Here is an 18,299-nt window from a genome sequence, read left to right as displayed (position 1 = left end):
CAGGATGTCTCTGTACAATGCTGCCTTCATCTTTCCCTCTATTCAGACGAGTCTCCTAGTTCCTGCAACTGAAAACACCCCCACAGCACGATGCTGCCACCACCATGCTTCACTGCAGGGATGGTATTGCCCTGGTGATGAGCGGTGCCTGGTTTCCTCCAAACAAGATGCCTGACATTCACACCAAAGAGATCAATCTTGGTCTCATCAGACCAGATAACTTTGTTTCTCGTGGTCTGAGAGTCTTTCCCGTGCATTTTGGCAAACTTTTGACTAAGAAACAGCTTCCTTCTGGCCACTAAACCATACCGGCCTGAATGGTGGATTGCTGGAAGGTTCTCTTCTCTGCTGTAGCTGTGACAGTGGAGTTTTTGGTCACCTCCCTGACTAGACTAAGATGACATCCTGGATGTGAAGCAACACTTCCCATCCAACCTGATGGAGCTTGAGAGCTGCTGCAAAGAAGAATGGGCAAAGAGGAAAGGAGGAAACACTCCAAAGATAAGTATTCAAGAAGACTTGAGGCTGTAATTGCTGCCTAAGATGCATAATTAAAGCAAAGGCTGTGAAGACTTATGTACATGTGATTTTATTATGTTTTATAAATCTGCAAAATATAAAATAAAAAAACCTTTTCACTTTGTCATTATTGAGTATCGCGTGTAGAATTTTGAGGACAAAAATGGATGTATTCTATAAGGCTATAAATCAATAATCCCTCCAGTCAGGCAATTTTCCTGCTCCGTTAATCCACAAAGAGACAGTTTTGTGTTTGTTTTTACAAAATGTAGGTTCCTAATGAAGCTGAAGCTTGAGACTCATTTCCATCCTGGTCCTCCTGCTTGCAGCAGCAACAACAGAAAACAATTCCAGACGCTCCTCTTCATTTTGTTCACTACTTACTTGCAAACTCAAACATAATACATGCAATGAATTCAAGTGGGACTTATTCATCACTTTAAACCTGCACTATAAACATTTCCATATGTAAAAATGCTAAATAGTCCCCTTTTGGTCTTAATAAACATAAATCCCCTTCCATAATCCATCCATTTTCTACCGCTTATTCCCTTCGGGGTCGCGGGGGGCGCTGGAGCCTATCTCAGCTACAATCGGGCGGAAGGCGGGGTACACCCTGGACAAGTCGCCACCTCATCGCAGGGCCAACACGGATAGACAGACAACATTCACACTCACATTCACACACTAGGGACCATTTAGTGTTGCCAATCAACCTATCCCCAGGTGCATGTCTTTGGAGGTGGGAGGGGCCTATCCCCAGGTGCATGTCTTTGGAGGTGGGAGGGGCCTATCCCCAGGTGCATGTCTTTGGAGGTGGGAGGGGCCTATCCCCAGGTGCATGTCTTTGGAGGTGGGAGGGGCCTATCCCCAGGTGCATGTCTTTGGAGGTGGGAGGGGCCTATCCCCAGGTGCATGTCTTTGGAGGTGGGAGGGGCCTATCCCCAGGTACATGTCTTTGGAGGTGGGGGGAAGCCGGAGTACCCGGAGGGAACCCACACAGTCACGGGGAGAACATGCAAACTCCACACAGAAAGATCCAGAGCCCGGAATTGAACCCCAGACTACTCAGCACCTTCGTATTGTGAGGCAGACGCACTAACCCCTCTGCCACCGTGCTGCCCCCCCCTTCCATAATATTCTAATTAATTAAAATGTTATTGAGGCTTAAATGGATGACATTTTAAATGTGAAAAGAGTCGCACACAACTTCATCATACTATCGACGTGTTCTGCAATCAGAACGTTATTTAGGTATGATTATAAAACACCCTCACCAGCACTTTATATCTACATTATGATATGATGAAGATGTCTGACCTTCTGAGCTATTGAGCTGTCGTCATGCTTGAGTGGTTCTGATTTGAGGGGGATTTCACTGATGATCATCTGTGACAGCTCAGACAAACGTCTCATCTTCTAACAACAAAAAGGAAAAACACATTTTTTTAACATGCAACAGATACAGTGGTGGTCAATATATATACAGTGGTGGTCAATATATATACAGTGGTGGTCAATATATATACAGTGGTGGTCAAAAGTGTACATACACTTGTAAAGAACATCCTGTCATGGCTGTCAATCATTTCTACAACTCTTATTTTGTTGTGATGTAGTGATTGGAGCACATACTTGTTGTTGTTGTGATGTAGTGATTGGAGCACATACTTGTTGTTGTTGTGATGTAGTGATTGGAGCACATACTTGTTGCTCACAAAAAACATTCATGAAGTTTGCTTCTTTTATGAATTTATTATGTGTCTACTGAAAATGTGAGGGTGAAAAGTATACATACAGCAATGTTAATATTTGCTTCCTTGGCAAGTTGACCTGCAATAAGGCACTTTTGGTAGCCATCCACAAGCTTCTGCTTGACCACTTGACCACTAAATTGCTGCAGTTCAGCTAAATGTGTTGCTTTTCTGACATGGACTTGTTTCTTCAGCATTGTCCACACCTTTAAGTCAGGACTTTGGGAAGGCCATTCTAAAACCTTCATTCTAGCCTGATTTAGCCATTCCTTTTGAGGTGTGTTTGGGTTCATTGTCCTGTTGGAACACCCAACAAGACCCAACCTCCAGACTGATGATTTTAGCTTGTGGAGCTAATCCTCCTTTTTCATTGTCCCATTTAAAGCAGCAGTTCCATTGGCAGCAAAACAGGCCCAGAGCATAATACTACCACCACCATGCTTGACGGTAGGAATGGTGTTCCTGGGATTAAAGGCCTCACCTTTTCTCCTCCAAACATATTGCTGGCTATTGTAGCCAAACAGCTCCATTTTTGTTTCATCTGACCACAGAACTTTCCTCCAGAAGGTCTTATCTTTGTCCATGTGATGTCACATGAAACAAAAATGGAGCTGTTTGGCCACAATAGCCAGCAATATGTTTGGAGGAGAAAAGGTGAGGCCTTTAATCCCAGGAACACCATTCCTACCGTCAAGCATGGTGGTGGTAGTATTATGCTCTGGGCCTGTTTGGCTGCCAATGGAACTGCTGCTTTAAATGGGACAATGAAAAAGAAGGATTAGCTCCAAATTGTTCAGGACAAGCTAAAATCATCAGTCCGGAGGTTGGGTGTTGTTGGGTGTTCCAACAGGACAATGACCCCAAACACACCTCAAAAGTGGTAAAGGAATGGCTAAATCAGGCTAGAATGAAGGTTTTAGAATGGCCTTCCCAAAGTCCTGACTTAAAGGTGTGGACAATGCTGAAGAAACAAGTCCATGTCAGAAAAGCAACACATCCCCACCTTCTACCATCCTAGTCACGTCCGTTGTGTCCTTGGGCAAGACACTTTACCCTTGCTCCTGATGGCTGCTGGTTAGCACCTTGCATGGCAGCTCCCTCCATCAGTGTGTGAATGTGTGTGTGAATGTGGAAATAGTGTCAAAGCGCTTTGAGTACCTTGAAGGTAGAAAAGCGCTATACAAGTATAACACATTTATCATTCATCATTTAGCTGAACTGCAGCAATTTAGTGGTCAAGTGGTCAAGCAGAAGCTTGTGGATGGCTACCAAAAGCGCCTTATTGCAGGTCAACTTGCCAAGGAAGCAAATATTAACATTGCTGTATGTATACTTTTCACCCTCACATTTTCAGTAGAGCCATAATAAATTCATAAAAGAAGCAAACTTCATGAATGTTTTTTGTGAGCAACAAGTATGTGCTCCAATCACTACATCACAACAACAACAAGTATGTGCTCCAATCACTACATCACAACAAAATAAGAGTTGAAGAAATGATTGACAGCCATGACATGATGTTCTTTACACGTGTATGTAGACTTTTGACCACCACTGTATATATATTGACCACCACTGTATATATATTGACCACCACTGTATATATATTGACCACCACTGTATATATTTTGACCACCACTGTATATATATTGACCACCACTGTATATATATTGACCACCACTGTATATATATTGACCACCACTGTATATGGACAGATCTCTCTCTCCCAACCTTTTGTTCAGTCCTCCCTCCTCCCTGGTTGGGTTGTGGAGTATAGTTACTTTGGGCCACATGAAGAGTTGTCTGTCTTTCCATGAGTTGGTGGCTTTCTTTCTCCAGAAGGGTTCTTGTCCTTTGAAGAGCTGAGCCATGAGAAGAGTTGAACCTGAAGAGAAGCAGACATACACTGGGATGATCTTCGGGCTCCACTCTATTAGAAAAGTATTAACAAAGACAACATTTTCCAAACCCTCAATTGGCATCAGTAATTGTAATTTGAGGGAAATAAAAGCCCCGTTGGCCTACTTTATTTTGTGTTTACACAGCAGGTCAGTTTTAGGATTATTTCAGGGAACACAAATCAGTACTGCAGGTGCAAGGTGACTTCACTGTGCTCACATTTGACAAATAGTTGTGAGTACTACTAAACAGCTTATAATAGAGTGTCAAATAGTCAATATACACTCTTGAACTACACGCTGTAATTGCTTGATTGTGCAATACAAATGTCATTAGACCCATAGTGGGACAGCTTACATCTTTTAATGCACACAATTGCCCAAATGTCATTTTTATAACATTTCTTTCTTGATTTGATCCAGACCCTGAAGTCAAACTGAACTCCACCTAACAGAATGTGATTGTCAGTGAGTACATTAGTTAGCCAGGTAAGGATTTGTCCTCCAACCTCAAGATGCAAACACAGTTGTAATTGTGTTGATTTGCTCCCAATACAGTATGATGATTGTGATTAGTCAGGGAACATGTGGTCATGCTTACTGTAGAGACACTCCAACGCTTTATGCAAACTCATCAATCTTACTAACACGCCAACAGTTTGGGGATTGATTACTTCACGCAAAGAGAAGCTTCAAAATCTTCCGGGAGCATATGTTCTGTTTTTTTTATTTTTTATGATAGCATTCATGCACCATTAAGAAGAAAGAACATTCCTTTAGATCAGGGGTGTCACACTCATTTGAGATCATTTAGATTCCAAATAAAGACAACTTCAGATTGTTTTCTTTGTTTAAAAATAGAACAAGCACATTCTGAAAATGTACAAATCATAATGTTGTTGGGGTTTTGTTTTTACTTATATGTTGCTGTTGATAGTATTCTATCTTTATTTGTCCTTATTTATACTTTCTGAATAAATGATGTGATGATGTTCATCAGTCAACTCATTGCTGTTCATTTTCAATCTACCAAGATCAAAAAATTATATCAAAATCAAATTACAGAATGTTATTTATGTAGTTTGATCATTTTCCTCGACTGGTGCACTAACATCATGGGGTTTATTTCTTTTTTTTTTACATGTGTAGCATCATCTACAAAGATACAAAGAATTGCTATTGCGACATCTAGTGCACACATTTAGAACAGCAGTTTCTTTCATTGAAACATTTCGGCTCATTTTTATACTTAGCAAAGTCATCCCGCGGGCCGGATAAAAGCTGTTGGCGGGCCTGATCCAGCCCGCGGGCCGTATGTTTGACACCCCTGCTTTAGACAGTGTATTATGATGTTGCCTAACGCATGCACACACAATCTTCATTACAGAAGTGTTTAGATGACATGCATTGTACTTGCTATCTTTTTAAAGAAAAATAATCTTACATTTATTCAATGCTTTTGGGAAATACGTAGTTGTTTGGTGTAGCACTAGACTGAGTAATGCCAACCACGGCCATTTAAATCAACTCTGCAATTCCATCACATTTGGTAATTGTGTTTTTTGTTATGAACTATAATGTGGCTGCGTGCCTTCGTAAGAATGCTGAGTAAGAAGGTGCACACCTGTAAAAGAGTGTCATCACCAAAAATGTCTCTGGTCTTGGCAATTGGTGTCTGTGGCAGGTGAACTGTGGGTGTGGTCAGACACTGAGGTGTGGGCCTGTGACGTGTGCATGAGGAACGGAGGCCAGGTGTTCTTTCTCACCTGCCGGATTTATAATCTCAGGTGTACTGTTCTGATGGTTGTTTTCACTTTCAGCTGGTGTGGGTGTGGGGTGAGACGGTTCTGCTAATGACTAAGTGAAGGTGGTAGTGGTGTGGTATGTGTGTGCCCGGTACATCAATGATAGTCAGCCACATAAAGTACTGCTATACAACTTGGTCTCATACCTTGGAGAATATCCTGAAGCCACTAAAGTCTCTCATCAAGAGAACACTAAAAAATCCAGACAAAAAGCCTCTAAAGTATCATTATTGTAACATTTGAAGTAAGTATAATCATTTGGATTTAGATAATGATCAGATATTCATGGATGTTTGCCTCATCTTTATAGTTGTAAATAAACTTGCTCCCTCTCCCTTGATAGATGGTATTAATACAAACAAATAGCAGTCAAGTAAAGACCAGAGGGGCAGGACTAAGTTTGGCCAAGTGTCTATGATGTCAAGGACCACCAGGCTGTCAGAAAGTCTGACACATATTTCACATTTACAACTGCACTGAAACACTGCTGGAAAACTAATCAGACAATTTGATTATTCACTTGGTTTTTTGTTGTTGCTTTTATTTTTCTGTCCATGGTCTGTGCTTGTGGTATGCTTTTAATGTGTAATGTTTTGTCATTGACTTTTGTATCATATTTACTGTATTAACCTGCCTTAGGACAAGGGATGAAAATGAGCTATTGTGCTAACATATTTACATTGTTGCTCTATGTTGATGAATATGCATGGTCCTAATTCAAATAAATACAGCAGCACTTTAGGGGTAAGCTGTCTGGCTTGTTATCAAACAGTTAAATAACGAGCTGGCGTGCAAATATGTGCCTACTTGGTGAATTACACTTGTTCAGCCGGCAGGCAGCTGGGAGCATGCCAGCTTTCACTGCTCTTTTGGCTATAAACGTTGCTATATTTGACTTCAATTCAGCACACTATTTGGTGTCCTTTTCCTTCATTTGTTTTGTTTGATATTAATAATTTGATATGTTCATATTTTTTAAATAGTTTAGTACAGTTATTCATTAAATTACTTTTTTTTTTTGCCATTTGGTTTTCTATGAAATGTTATTATTCCTCAATTTGGCTTGAGTTATATCTAATTTTGATTTTTTTAGTTTCTTGTTTGAGTTCTTTATCTACAATTTGGTTGTATTTATGAAGTCATTTAGTTATTTTCTTTATTTTGGGGAGCTGATTTTAAACTCCTGTCCAATTGTATATGCTGAAATGACAGGGTTTCAAATTTGATTTCAATTGTTTGTACAAGGTGGGAGGCAATTGAAGGGTCTGTAAATGTTAGCATGTACATTTCTTATTAGATTGAGCCTGATTTAATCCAAACCAGGTCCCAAAACTCTCGAGGGGATTATTCCATCGAAGAAGGACTCCCTAGATAGCTTCCGGTCCAGATGTCAATTACAGCTCATCCAGAGATGAGCTCTCATCGCTCAAAGGCATTGGGAATCTTAGAGGAACGAGGGTTTGCATTCATTCATGGTGGGAGTATAATCACATTAGCGACATCCTATAGGAGCCATCACCGATAGGAGGTCCAAGGTTTGCACAACAAAGAGGAAGTGTCTTCATGTAAAATGTATTTAAGGGAAGGTGGTCCTGGTAGACAAGAGAGAGTAACATCATTTAATGCACTTTTTTCCCCTTTAACATAATGAATGCTTCATTCTAACTGATTCATTCTCCAACAGTTGTTGCACCTGGTGCTGCAACACGAGCATGATGTTTCTTATAGTAGCAATTAGAGAGCTAAGCTAAGCTAAGACGTCATGAAATGACAAAGGTGTTGCTTACTGAAGCATGTCGCTGCAGCTGTCAGGTGCAGCAGAGGAAATAGTTTCCTCCAGCTCATCTCCATGTCGGGCTGAGGCTGCTTGGCCATTGGAAAGTGACGTGCTCTTCTTTTTCCGTCTGAAGGCACTTTGTCCCTCGTGTGTTTCCAACTCACTAATGGGAGGAAATAAATGAGTTTGAACGGTGGAACTTATAGACTTTATGTTTACATATGTGAAAAGTCAAAGTTGATCCTGGACTAATGTTGTTAAAGGTTACCTGACTCTGCGACTGAGACGCTCACACTGTTCCTGATGCAGCGCCACCTTGCTCTCCAGTCGCTGCTTTTCTTCCTTCACCTTCTCGCTTTCCTCCATGACTTTGTCTATCTCCTCCCTCAACCTCTCCATTTCTTGTTCAGCCTTGTTTCTTTCCTCTCGCATTTTATTAAGGAGTTCTTGATTTTGATCCTCCCTCATTCTTTCAATCTCTAGCCTCAGCTGGTCTCTCTCCAAGATCACTTTCTGCAAAGTCTGGACACACAAAGTCATACAAATGTATTTTTAATTATTATTCACATCAGTCATGCTTTATAAAACAATATACAGTAAAAAAATACCCCACTGTTGTCTGTAGATCTACATCCTCCTCTTCTCCGCCAAGCATCTTCCTCTTTCTGTTCAAATCTTCTGCCTAATAAAATATGCATTAGTCCAAAAGTCTACATACAGTGGTTTGAAAGTATTCACAACCCTCAAACTTTTCCACATTGTGTCATGCCACCACTACAAATATTGAACATGTTATGTGGATTGTGTGTGAATTACCAACACAAAGCAGAAGTTTTTTTTTTTTGTATTTACAAATAAACAAAAAAAGTCCGGTCTGCAAAATTGCCCTCTTTACTCTGAGTGCAAAAATAATGATTGAATCCTGACTGGTCACATTTTGGTATGAAGATGAAATAAAGCCTAGCTTTGTGTAATACAAAAGCCAAAAGCAGTGAAGTTGTCACATTGTGTAAATGGTCAATAAAAAGAGAATACAACAAATCCTTCTCAACTTATATTCAATCAATCAATCAATCAATGTTTATTTATATAGCCCTAAATCACAAGTGTCTCAAAGGGCTGCACAAGCCACAACGACATCCTCGGTACAGAGCCCACATACGGGCAAGGAAAACTCACCCCAGTGGGACGTCAATGTGAATGACTATGAGAAACCTTGGAGAGGACCGCATATGTGGGTAACCCCCCCCCCCCTCCCCCCTCTAGGGGAGACCGAAAGCAATGGATGTGGAGTGGGTCTGACATAATATTGTGAAAGACTGCAAAGACAAGATATTTCATGTTCACACTGAGAAACTTTGGTATTTTTTACAAATATTAGCTCATTTGGAATTTGATGCCTTCAACATGTTTCAAAAAAGCTGGCACAAGTGGCAAAAAAGAGTGAGAAAGTTGAAGAATGCTCATCAAAGACTCATTTGGAACATCCCACAGGTGAACAGGCTAATTGGGAACAGGTGGGTGCCATGATTGGCTATAAAAGCAGCTTCAGTCATTCACAAACAAGGACGGGGCGAGGGTCACCACTTTGTCAACAAATGCCTGAGCAAATTGTTGAAGAACAACATTTCTCAGGGAATGTAGAGCAACTTTTAAGCATCGTTTTGGAGTTTAAAGTTAACAAAACTCAACAAAGTGTTGACTGGGACACTTGCCAGTCCAAGTCTGGTGACATTCTTACCCTATTTTGGAACGGTACGGACTTGGAGGGACATCTGAGGAATTTCCTCATCGGAAAGAGGACATGACAAAAACAACTATCGGCACTAAACTAAAAGTGATTGGTGGAAAGTCCAGACAAGCAGTGGACGCAGGTGGAAGAAGTGCTTTTGCTGTACTTCCAACTATGCCAGCAGATCTGGGGCGCTTCTCCATCAACTACACCCATTCCTTCTCCATCAACTACACCCATTCCTTCTCCATCAACTACACCCATTCCTTCTCCATCAACTACACCCATTCCTTCTCCATCAACTACACCCATTCCTTCTCCATCAACTATTTGAAATAGAAACATCAGATATTGACACAAGCTCTCACAGGAGTTGGGATTCTCCATTCACCCTTGACACAGACAAAGATATGCCCAATGATGTACAAGAGCAGCAAGATTCCAATAGGAGCAATCCACAATCTTCTGTGGTGAAAGAGAGAAGAGCTCTACTTCAGGTATGTGGGCGCTAACTTCATTGCTAGGAAGTCATAATGTTAAAAGGCAGATAGATGTTGTATATCTGGGCATCAAAATATGCAATTACAAATGCTCTCAGATGACCACTTTCAACAATGTTGGACAAAAATACTTCACAAGTCAAGATGGCAAGCATATATTCAAGTTCAGATGTTTTACATGTATTTAAATAGGCTTGTATTAAATATGCTTTGAGTAGTTTCTTGTCAAATATAATGTTGAGTTAAGTAAAACTGCAGTTGCATTAAATATTGTTTTTTTCTGTCAAACTTAAAACACCTGGATGAAGTTCTTCATTGACACACATTGTTTCCCGACGATGTTGAGGACCATTTGACATGTTGTAAATAACACGTCACTATCTTACTAAAGTGGCTTCATCCCAAATAATGTACTCATGATTATTGAATGTTATTTTCTAAAAATCTTTATACATTTTATTTTTTTTATTAGGCAAAAGTCAACAGCCGCAAGCAGGACAGACTAAAAGTAAAACTTCCAATGGAGACAAAGTTGCTGAATGCAGTAGAAGAAGACGTCCAGATAAAGAAGAGACTTCTGGACATGATGGAGACATCAGAGAAGCAACCGTCTGACAATTTAGACAAACTAACATCAAGCGATGAGGTGGAGACGTGTCGGCGACAGACCTAGTTACACCGTTCCTTACACCCACCCACCCCACACTGTTCCTTACAACCACCCACCACACTGTTCCTTACAACCACCCACCACACTGTTCCTTACACCCACCCACCCCCTTCCCCGTCCTGCCGCCTGTCCTGGAGACGCCCCCTCCCCCTGGAGAGACACCACCTTAGCTAACAAATTTTCTGGGGGAAACACTATATACATATATACATACAGTATGTATATATGTATATATACATATATATGTATATGTATGTGTACATATACAGTATATCTATACATGTATTAAAGCTGTGAGTCTTTGGGCACCGCACAATTCCATTAAATTCTTGGGGGTAGCGATTTGATTCAGAATCGATCTTCATTCAAAACAATTTTCGATTCAGTATCTACACTTTTTTAGTATTAAACGCAAGTTCTATGATTGTCTACATTCTGTGGTGATCACAGTAGGTATGTGTATAGAGAGATATTCACCAAGGGGGGTGGGGGGGGGGTTCCAGTTCCGAGTTAAAGGGGACACGGAAGTCACTAGTCAAGCTGTTCCTGTTGTAAACTGTACGTGGAAAGTAAAGGATTGATGCACTTTATCTTCGACTCCTGCCTCCTCAATCGTACAAGTCCACATTGGTGACCTCCAACGTGAGTGATGTCTAACAACAACAACGGGAACAATGGAGCTAGACCGGTATTGCTCGCTGCCAGCGGTGCGGCTAATGTCATGACAGCTGCAATCATCGCGCGCCGGCAACGTGATAAGGGGTGGTGCTACTCTCATGCTAGGTATGGAGTTGAGGCACACGGACCACCAATGGATGTCGCGAACGGCACAACCATATGCACCTACGGGACTAGGTATGTGGAAGTGTGTTTTGGTGGACAACGTTTTGTATGGGATTTAGTTATGGCTGCCGTGTCTACGCCGTTCCTGTGGCCGACTTCCGCTGCGCATTTAGACTGTTGGTGGATGTTAAAAATGCTTGCCAAGTTTCCAGAAGTCACCACGTCTACTTTTTCATCTGCAGTAGCCATGCATGGCGTGGAAACATTACATCACTACAGTCGTCTCCCCAGTCTACGCACAGGCACGGCGCCTTGACTGGACCAAGCTGCCAAGGCTACAGTATTGTGTGTTGTCTCCAGGGGCCAGCCACGCCCTATGATACCTGTTGGCTGGAGTTTTTGACATCATCCATGGCCTCTCACACCCTGGAGTTAAGGCCTCTACTAAGCTGGTGGGGGGCAAGTTTGTCTGGCCGGGCTTGCGAAAGGACATAAGGGCTTGGGCGTCTTTGCGGGCAAAAGTCACGCAGCATACCAGGGCTCCCTTGGCACCATTTGTGGTACCAGAAAGTCATTTTTGACCACATGAATGTAGAGATGGTGGGCCCTCTGCCTTGCTCTCGAGGGTTCACCTACCTCCTCACAACAGTAGATAGGCCAGAAGCCATTCCTTTGTCTTCTACTACAACAGCAGAGGTGGCACGGGCATTCATTGGGTCCTGGGTGGCTCGCTTTGGCACACCCTTTGACCTCTCATCAGACAAAGGTCAGCAGTTTATGTTGGAGCTGTGGACTGCAGTTGCTGAGCTCCTGGGAGTGAAGATTCACCACACCTCTGTGTATAACCCCAAGGCTAATAGACTGTGTGAGTGGTTTTCAGAGAGACAGTGGGAAACCTTGTTCCCATTTAGACTTCCTGCCACCGACTCCCGCAGTTTCATATCCCCAGGGACCTGCAATCGGCCAAGTAAGTTTTCATATGGCATGACAGCCATTGAAGCCTGCTGCAGCCCCCCTATGATGGACCCTTTCGAGTGCTGAAGGGAGGTGCTAAGAACTTTGTTGTGGAGGTGGGGGGCAAAGCGGAGCGGTTGGCCAAAGACCAACATGAGGATATTGGGGTGCCAGTGGAGCTGGCCAAACCAGCTCAGTGAGGCTGCCCTCCAAGCTAAGCCTCGGGGCCCGCCATTGAGAATCCCTCAGGGCCTGAGTCGGGCCAGGACGTCCTTGCGGTGAAGCGCAGCCGTTTTGGCCGCTTAATCCGACCAGTGCAGCCCGTTAAATGTGTAGATTGTTGTGTACTTTTCTGTTAATCTTGTTGAATTCTGGCGAGGTCTGTATGGTGATCACAACAGGTATATATATAGAGAGAGAGAGATATTCCCCAAGAGTGGGGTATTTCCGCTTCCAGGTTAAAGGGGACACAGAAGTCGTTAGTTGAGCTGTTCCTTTTGTAAACTGTCTGAGGGGAAAGTAAAGGATTGATGCACTTTATCTTTGACTCCTGCCTCCTCAATCGTACAACTCCACAATTCCTCCCTAAAATAAATACAGTTCTGATCAATTTCCATCCATCCATCCATTTTCTACCGCTTGTCCCTTTTGGGGTCACTGGGGGTGCTGGAGCCTATCTCAGCTGCATTCATGGCGGTAGGCGGGGTACACCCTGGACAAGTCACCACCTCATCACAGGGCCAACACAGACAGACAACATTCACACACTAGGGACCATTTAGATATTACTTCAAATAAAACTGGTTAGCTTCCCAAACATTTAATAAAGTCAAATACAAATAAAGCAACAAGAGAAGTATCCAACACTTCTCTTTTGTAAAGTCAATCTGTACAGTGGATATACCGTATCTACATCCACAAAAGGATTTGCCTGAGTGGCTGGACAGGACAGATTGAAAAAAATAAAACAAAATGATAATAATAATAATATATTCATATATACAGGGGGACAAAGATGGAAGAAAACCTGTTGGGAGTCTGTAAAAGAGTCGAGACTGCACACTCTACAGCCACACCCCCCTTAACAAACAATATCTTTAATGGAATGGGTGACAAACAACATATTCATGTGTTGGTACTGCCCTGTCAGTGTCAGAGTCCAGGTTTAAATCAAATTGACATCAGTTTGTAAATGTGCAAGTTATTTAACTTTGTAAAGCACTTTGCGGTGCATTTCTTTTATGTATGAAAAGCGCTTTATAAATAAAGCTTGATTTGATTGAAGTGTTCAAGGTCAAGTCCAGAGATAAAAAGGCATGTGTCAAGGTGTGCCTCATCGACACCACCTTAGTGAGTAGAGAACAGGTAAGTTGGCAGCCTTGGCAACAGAAGACTTTGAAAGCTTTACAAATATCCTTTTTTTTTAAATAGATATACACTGTAAAAAAACCAAAAACTTCATATAAAGTGGGATTTCTGGTGATTGACTTCACACAGTACGAGTAGGGGGTTGCAAACACCAACTAATATTATCTTGAGCTTCGCGACTCAAAAGGATTGAGAACCATTGAGTTTGGAAAACACATTGTATGAGAGAGAGAGAGTTGGAGAGAGAGAGAGAGAGACACAGACCTTGCTCTGGAGAATTTCCTCATCTCTCTTCAGGTCTTTGGTTTTCAGCTCTAACTGGTAGATGTAATGTTGAAGTTCTGATTGCTGCAAGAAGAAGAATGAAATATATACTGTATTATTATCTATACCAAATACAAAGGCTGTCAGGAAAACAACTTACTGTATTTGTAACAATCTGGCTTTTCCCCTACAGAACCATCATTTCAGGTCAGAGCATTCAGAAAAAGGTCTAAACAGTGATTTTTTTTCTCAACATCTTCATTACTTTCACACAAGAAGTTGCCTTGAATTGTGCACATGTAACCACATGATGTAACTTGGCACACCTGGCTCAAACTAATCACAACTAAAGTTCACACTCATACCTGAGCTCATGTCACACAAAATAATTTCTTGCAAAGCTAAAACAAAATCAGTGCTTCTTAATACTAACCACGGGGTCTCCAAAGTGCAATTTTTAGCCTGCATTGTTTTCCCTTTATAACCACTTTTTTTCATAGACTCTAGATCTGGTATATTACTATGCCTTTTCCATGGAAACTGACTGGATCTCTGTCTTGCTGATTAAAAAATAAGAAAATATCTTTATGGTGTGACAGCGCCTCTTAATTCTCAGAGCTTTGATGAGCGCACATGAGCTAAACTACCATTGAACTGCTGAAATCCAATGAATATGATCTTGGACAGTTATATACACTACCGTTCAAAAGTTTGGGGTCACCCAAACAATTTTGTGGAATAGCCTTCATTTCTAAGAACAAGAATAGACTGTGGAGTTTCAGATTAAAGTTCTCTTTTTCTGGCCATTTTGAGCGTTTAATTGACCCCACAAATGTGATGCTCCAGAAACTCAATCTGCTCAAAGGAAGGTCAGTTTTGTAGCTTCTGTAAGGAGCTAAAGTGTTTTCAGATGTGTGAACATGATTGCACAAGGGTTTTCTAATCATCAATTAGCCTTCTGAGCCAATGAGCAAACACATTGTACCATTAGAACACTGGAGTGATAGTTGCTGGAAATGGGCCTCTATACACCTATGTAGATATTGCACCAAAAAGCAGACATTTGCAGCTAGAATAGTCATTTACCACATTAGCAATGTAAAGAGTGTATTTCTTTCAAGTTAAGACTAGTTTAAAGTTATCTTCATTGAAAAGTACAGTGCTTTTCCTTCAAAAATAAGGACATTTACATGTGACCCCAAACTTTTGAACGGTAGTGTATAACATGGCATATATATACTGTATGTACATATATCGATCTATATATTAGAGATAGAGAGAGAGAGAGAGAGAGAGAGAGAGAGAGAGAGAGAAAAGAGAGAGAGAGAGAGAGAGAGAGAGAGAGAGAGAGAGAGAGAGGAGAGAGAGAGAGAGAGAGAGAGAGAGAGAGAGAGAGAGAGAGAGAGAGAGAGAGAGGAGAGAGAAATACGTGAACCCAATAATCTCCACCAAGTGTTGCCTTGTTGACGCGAATCCCTTAGGGGTGATGGACGGCTGGGCAGCGCCTGAAGAGCTGCAGCCTTCCACAGTAGCTCCCACTCACTCCCCTCTGTTGCAAGTCTGGAGATGTATGTTGTAATATGTATATGTGCTTTGTTATGGAGGTTTTTTTCCCACTCCAGACTGGGCGCCTAAAGATTGTATTTTTTTACTCATCCGCGTTGACCTTTTCCCCATCTTTTACATGGCTGGCGCCTTGTGGCGACCCATCAGTGTTCCTGTTCTGTAACCCTGTACACTGTTTGTTTGTCTTATTGTCTCACTGTTTGTTTGTTCTGTAACCCTGTACACTGTTTGTTTGTCTCATTGTCTCACTGTTTGTTTGTTCTGTAACCCTGTACACTGTTTGTTTGTCTCATTGTCTCACTGTTTGTTTGTTCTGTAACCCTGTACACTGTTTGTTTGTCTTATTGTCTCACTGTTTGTTTGTTCTGTAACCCTGTACACTGTTTGTTTGTCTCATTGTCTCACTGTTTGTTTGTTCTGTAACCCTGTACACTGTTTGTTTGTCTCATTGTCTCACTGTTTGTTTGTTCTGTAACCCTGTACACTGTTTGTTTGTCTCATTGTCTCACTGTTTGTTTGTTCTGTAACCCTGTACGCTGTTTGTTTGTCTTATTGTCTCACTGTTTGTTTGTTCTGTAACCCTGTACACTGTTTGTTTGTCTTATTGTCTCACTGTTTGTTTGTTCTGTAACCCTGTACGCTGTTTGTTTGTCTCATTGTCTCACTGTTTGTTTGTTCTGTAACCCTGTACGCTGTTTGTTTGTCTTATTGTCTCACTGTTTGTTTGTTCTGTAACCCTGTACACTGTTTGTTTGTCTTATTGTCTCACTGTTTGTTTGTTCTGTAACCCTGTACGCTGTTTGTTTGTCTCATTGTCTCACTGTTTGTTTGTTCTGTAACCCTGTACACTGTTTTTTTGTCTCATTGTCTCACTGTTTGTTTGTTCTGTAACCCTGTACACTGTTTGTTTGTCTTATTGTCTCACTGTTTGTTTGTTCTGTAACCCTGTACACTGTTTGTTTGTCTCATTGTCTCACTGTTTGTTTGTTCTGTAACCCTGTACACTGTTTTTTTGTCTCATTGTCTCACTGTTTGTTTGTTCTGTAACCCTGTACACTGTTTGTTTGTCTTATTGTCTCACTGTTTGTTTGTTCTGTAACCCTGTACGCTGTTTGTTTGTCTTATTGTCTCACTGTTTGTTTGTTCTGTAACCCTGTACACTGTTTGTTTGTCTCATCTTGAACAGGTTTGTGCTGAAAACAAAGTTCTGTTGTATTGGTGACTAATGGCACTGTTATGAACGGGTGCCCTTTGGGTACTAAGAATGTATTCTTAGTAGAAGTGTGTGCCTATCACTCGCAATCATAATGGAAAACAAGACGGAGGATGCATTTTCCTTTTAATGCACTAACTCAAGTTTCAAGTTTATTATTCTTCGGTCAATGGTCAACAAAATAAACACACAGTTGTAGATTCATAAATTGAAAATGAAAATGTTGCAGACCGAAAGGGTTTAGGCTGAAGTTGTACACTTATTGCGCCTAACTCAAACGTAAATGAAAGTCTGCTTACATGGGAGTGAATAGGAGCTCCTCTATTCCGCCCATAAAACCCAATAAAAAAAACAATTCAAAAGCGGCAACAATACATTTTGTGACTTGAATATTAAGCAAGTATTAGTGATATTGTTATTATAAGCGCTAACCGAGACAAACTATTTATAGCGGCGCTGTGATCACTAGCGTGTACGCGCCTATGTTTACAGCGGCAGCCTCTGCACAGCAGGCCATCAATACCTGGGCGAGTCTCCCTTGCCCGACTAAGTCTTGTCCTTAAAGCGACAAGACTGACCCTTGAAATGGAGTAATCAGGTCGGGAGGTGCACAGCACCCCTGACACAAAGTACTGTTTAGGGTCACCGAGTAACTAGGGCTTTAAAATAGATCATAAATAATCCCTGGATAGTAGAAGGACCAGGATGTAATCCAACATGTCGGTACACTTTGACAGCCAATTTAGACCTAGAAATTGCGAGAACAACCCAGAAGTACACTTGGTTCCACTTCCCTTTTCTTTGCGAGGGTTGAGTTACTTTTCATCTAGAACGAGAATATAGTAAGATTGTATCAGTTGGCATCCTAATAACAGCAGACATGATACAGTAAGTGATGTTTTATATTGCTTGTTGGCTCTCAGGAAGTCTGCAGTAATCAGTGATGTAGTGGCAACAAATAAGCCAAAGCTGAGATGAGTTTTTGAAATGAATGCGTCAGGTATGCTTAAAATGATCCAAATATGTAAATAACAAATATTATCAATGTTACTACATTACATATATACTTACGTAACATGAATGGAAGTGTTTTTAAGGGCTTTATAGGCAGAATACAGCGACTCCTATAGGCTCCATTGTAAGCGGCTTTTCAATCAAATGTATTTAATATTTAGAATGCATTAAAAAAAAGTGTCCTTGTCTCACATAAGGATTGTGAATGATAGGCAACATTTCAAAAAAAGTGCAGTTTCCCTGTAACATTAAGATTTAACATTTATGTTCATCGTTTAATAACTTTTACAAATGTGAAGAAAACGAGCTAAATGTGAAGAAAGTGAGCTAAATGTCAGAAAAGTAACGTAATGCTAAATATTCAAAACATATAAATATTTTATATTCAGCATCCTATATTTGAATGACAGAAAATCTACACAAATTCAAACTTGTGCAAGGTGTCATTCCACTTTGTAAAAATAAATCATTAACTGCCCAAA

General features: G+C 41.1%; 1 protein-coding gene across 11 annotated transcripts in view; it reads right to left on the bottom strand.

Moving 5' to 3' along the window:
• LOC133658164 (centrosomal protein of 164 kDa-like) overlaps nucleotides 1–18,299 on the bottom strand; it is a 92,558-nt gene that overhangs the window by 25,162 nt on the left and 49,097 nt on the right. For 10 of the 11 annotated variants that reach the window (XR_009827406.1, XR_009827407.1, XM_062059858.1 and 7 more), the window contains 6 exons: nucleotides 14,025–14,108; nucleotides 8,367–8,435; nucleotides 8,022–8,275; nucleotides 7,764–7,916; nucleotides 4,005–4,158; nucleotides 1,840–1,938 (listed from right to left, as the gene is read on the bottom strand). Coding sequence is in view for 9 of the 11 variants with exons in the window: in XM_062059858.1 (XP_061915842.1) it covers nucleotides 1,840–1,938; nucleotides 4,005–4,158; nucleotides 7,764–7,916; nucleotides 8,022–8,275; nucleotides 8,367–8,435; nucleotides 14,025–14,108 (813 nt within the window). In the remaining 2 variants the exon portion in view is untranslated. The remainder of the gene's footprint in view (nucleotides 1–1,839; nucleotides 1,939–4,004; nucleotides 4,159–7,763; nucleotides 7,917–8,021; nucleotides 8,276–8,366; nucleotides 8,436–14,024; nucleotides 14,109–18,299) is intronic. The other variant, XM_062059854.1, reaches the window with a different exon arrangement.

This window comes from Entelurus aequoreus, linkage group LG10 (assembly GCF_033978785.1).
Source record: "Entelurus aequoreus isolate RoL-2023_Sb linkage group LG10, RoL_Eaeq_v1.1, whole genome shotgun sequence".
Taxonomy (NCBI): domain Eukaryota; kingdom Metazoa; phylum Chordata; class Actinopteri; order Syngnathiformes; family Syngnathidae; genus Entelurus; species Entelurus aequoreus.
The sequence above is the reverse complement of the archived record's forward strand: the minus strand, read 5'-3'. Positions and strand labels throughout refer to the sequence as shown.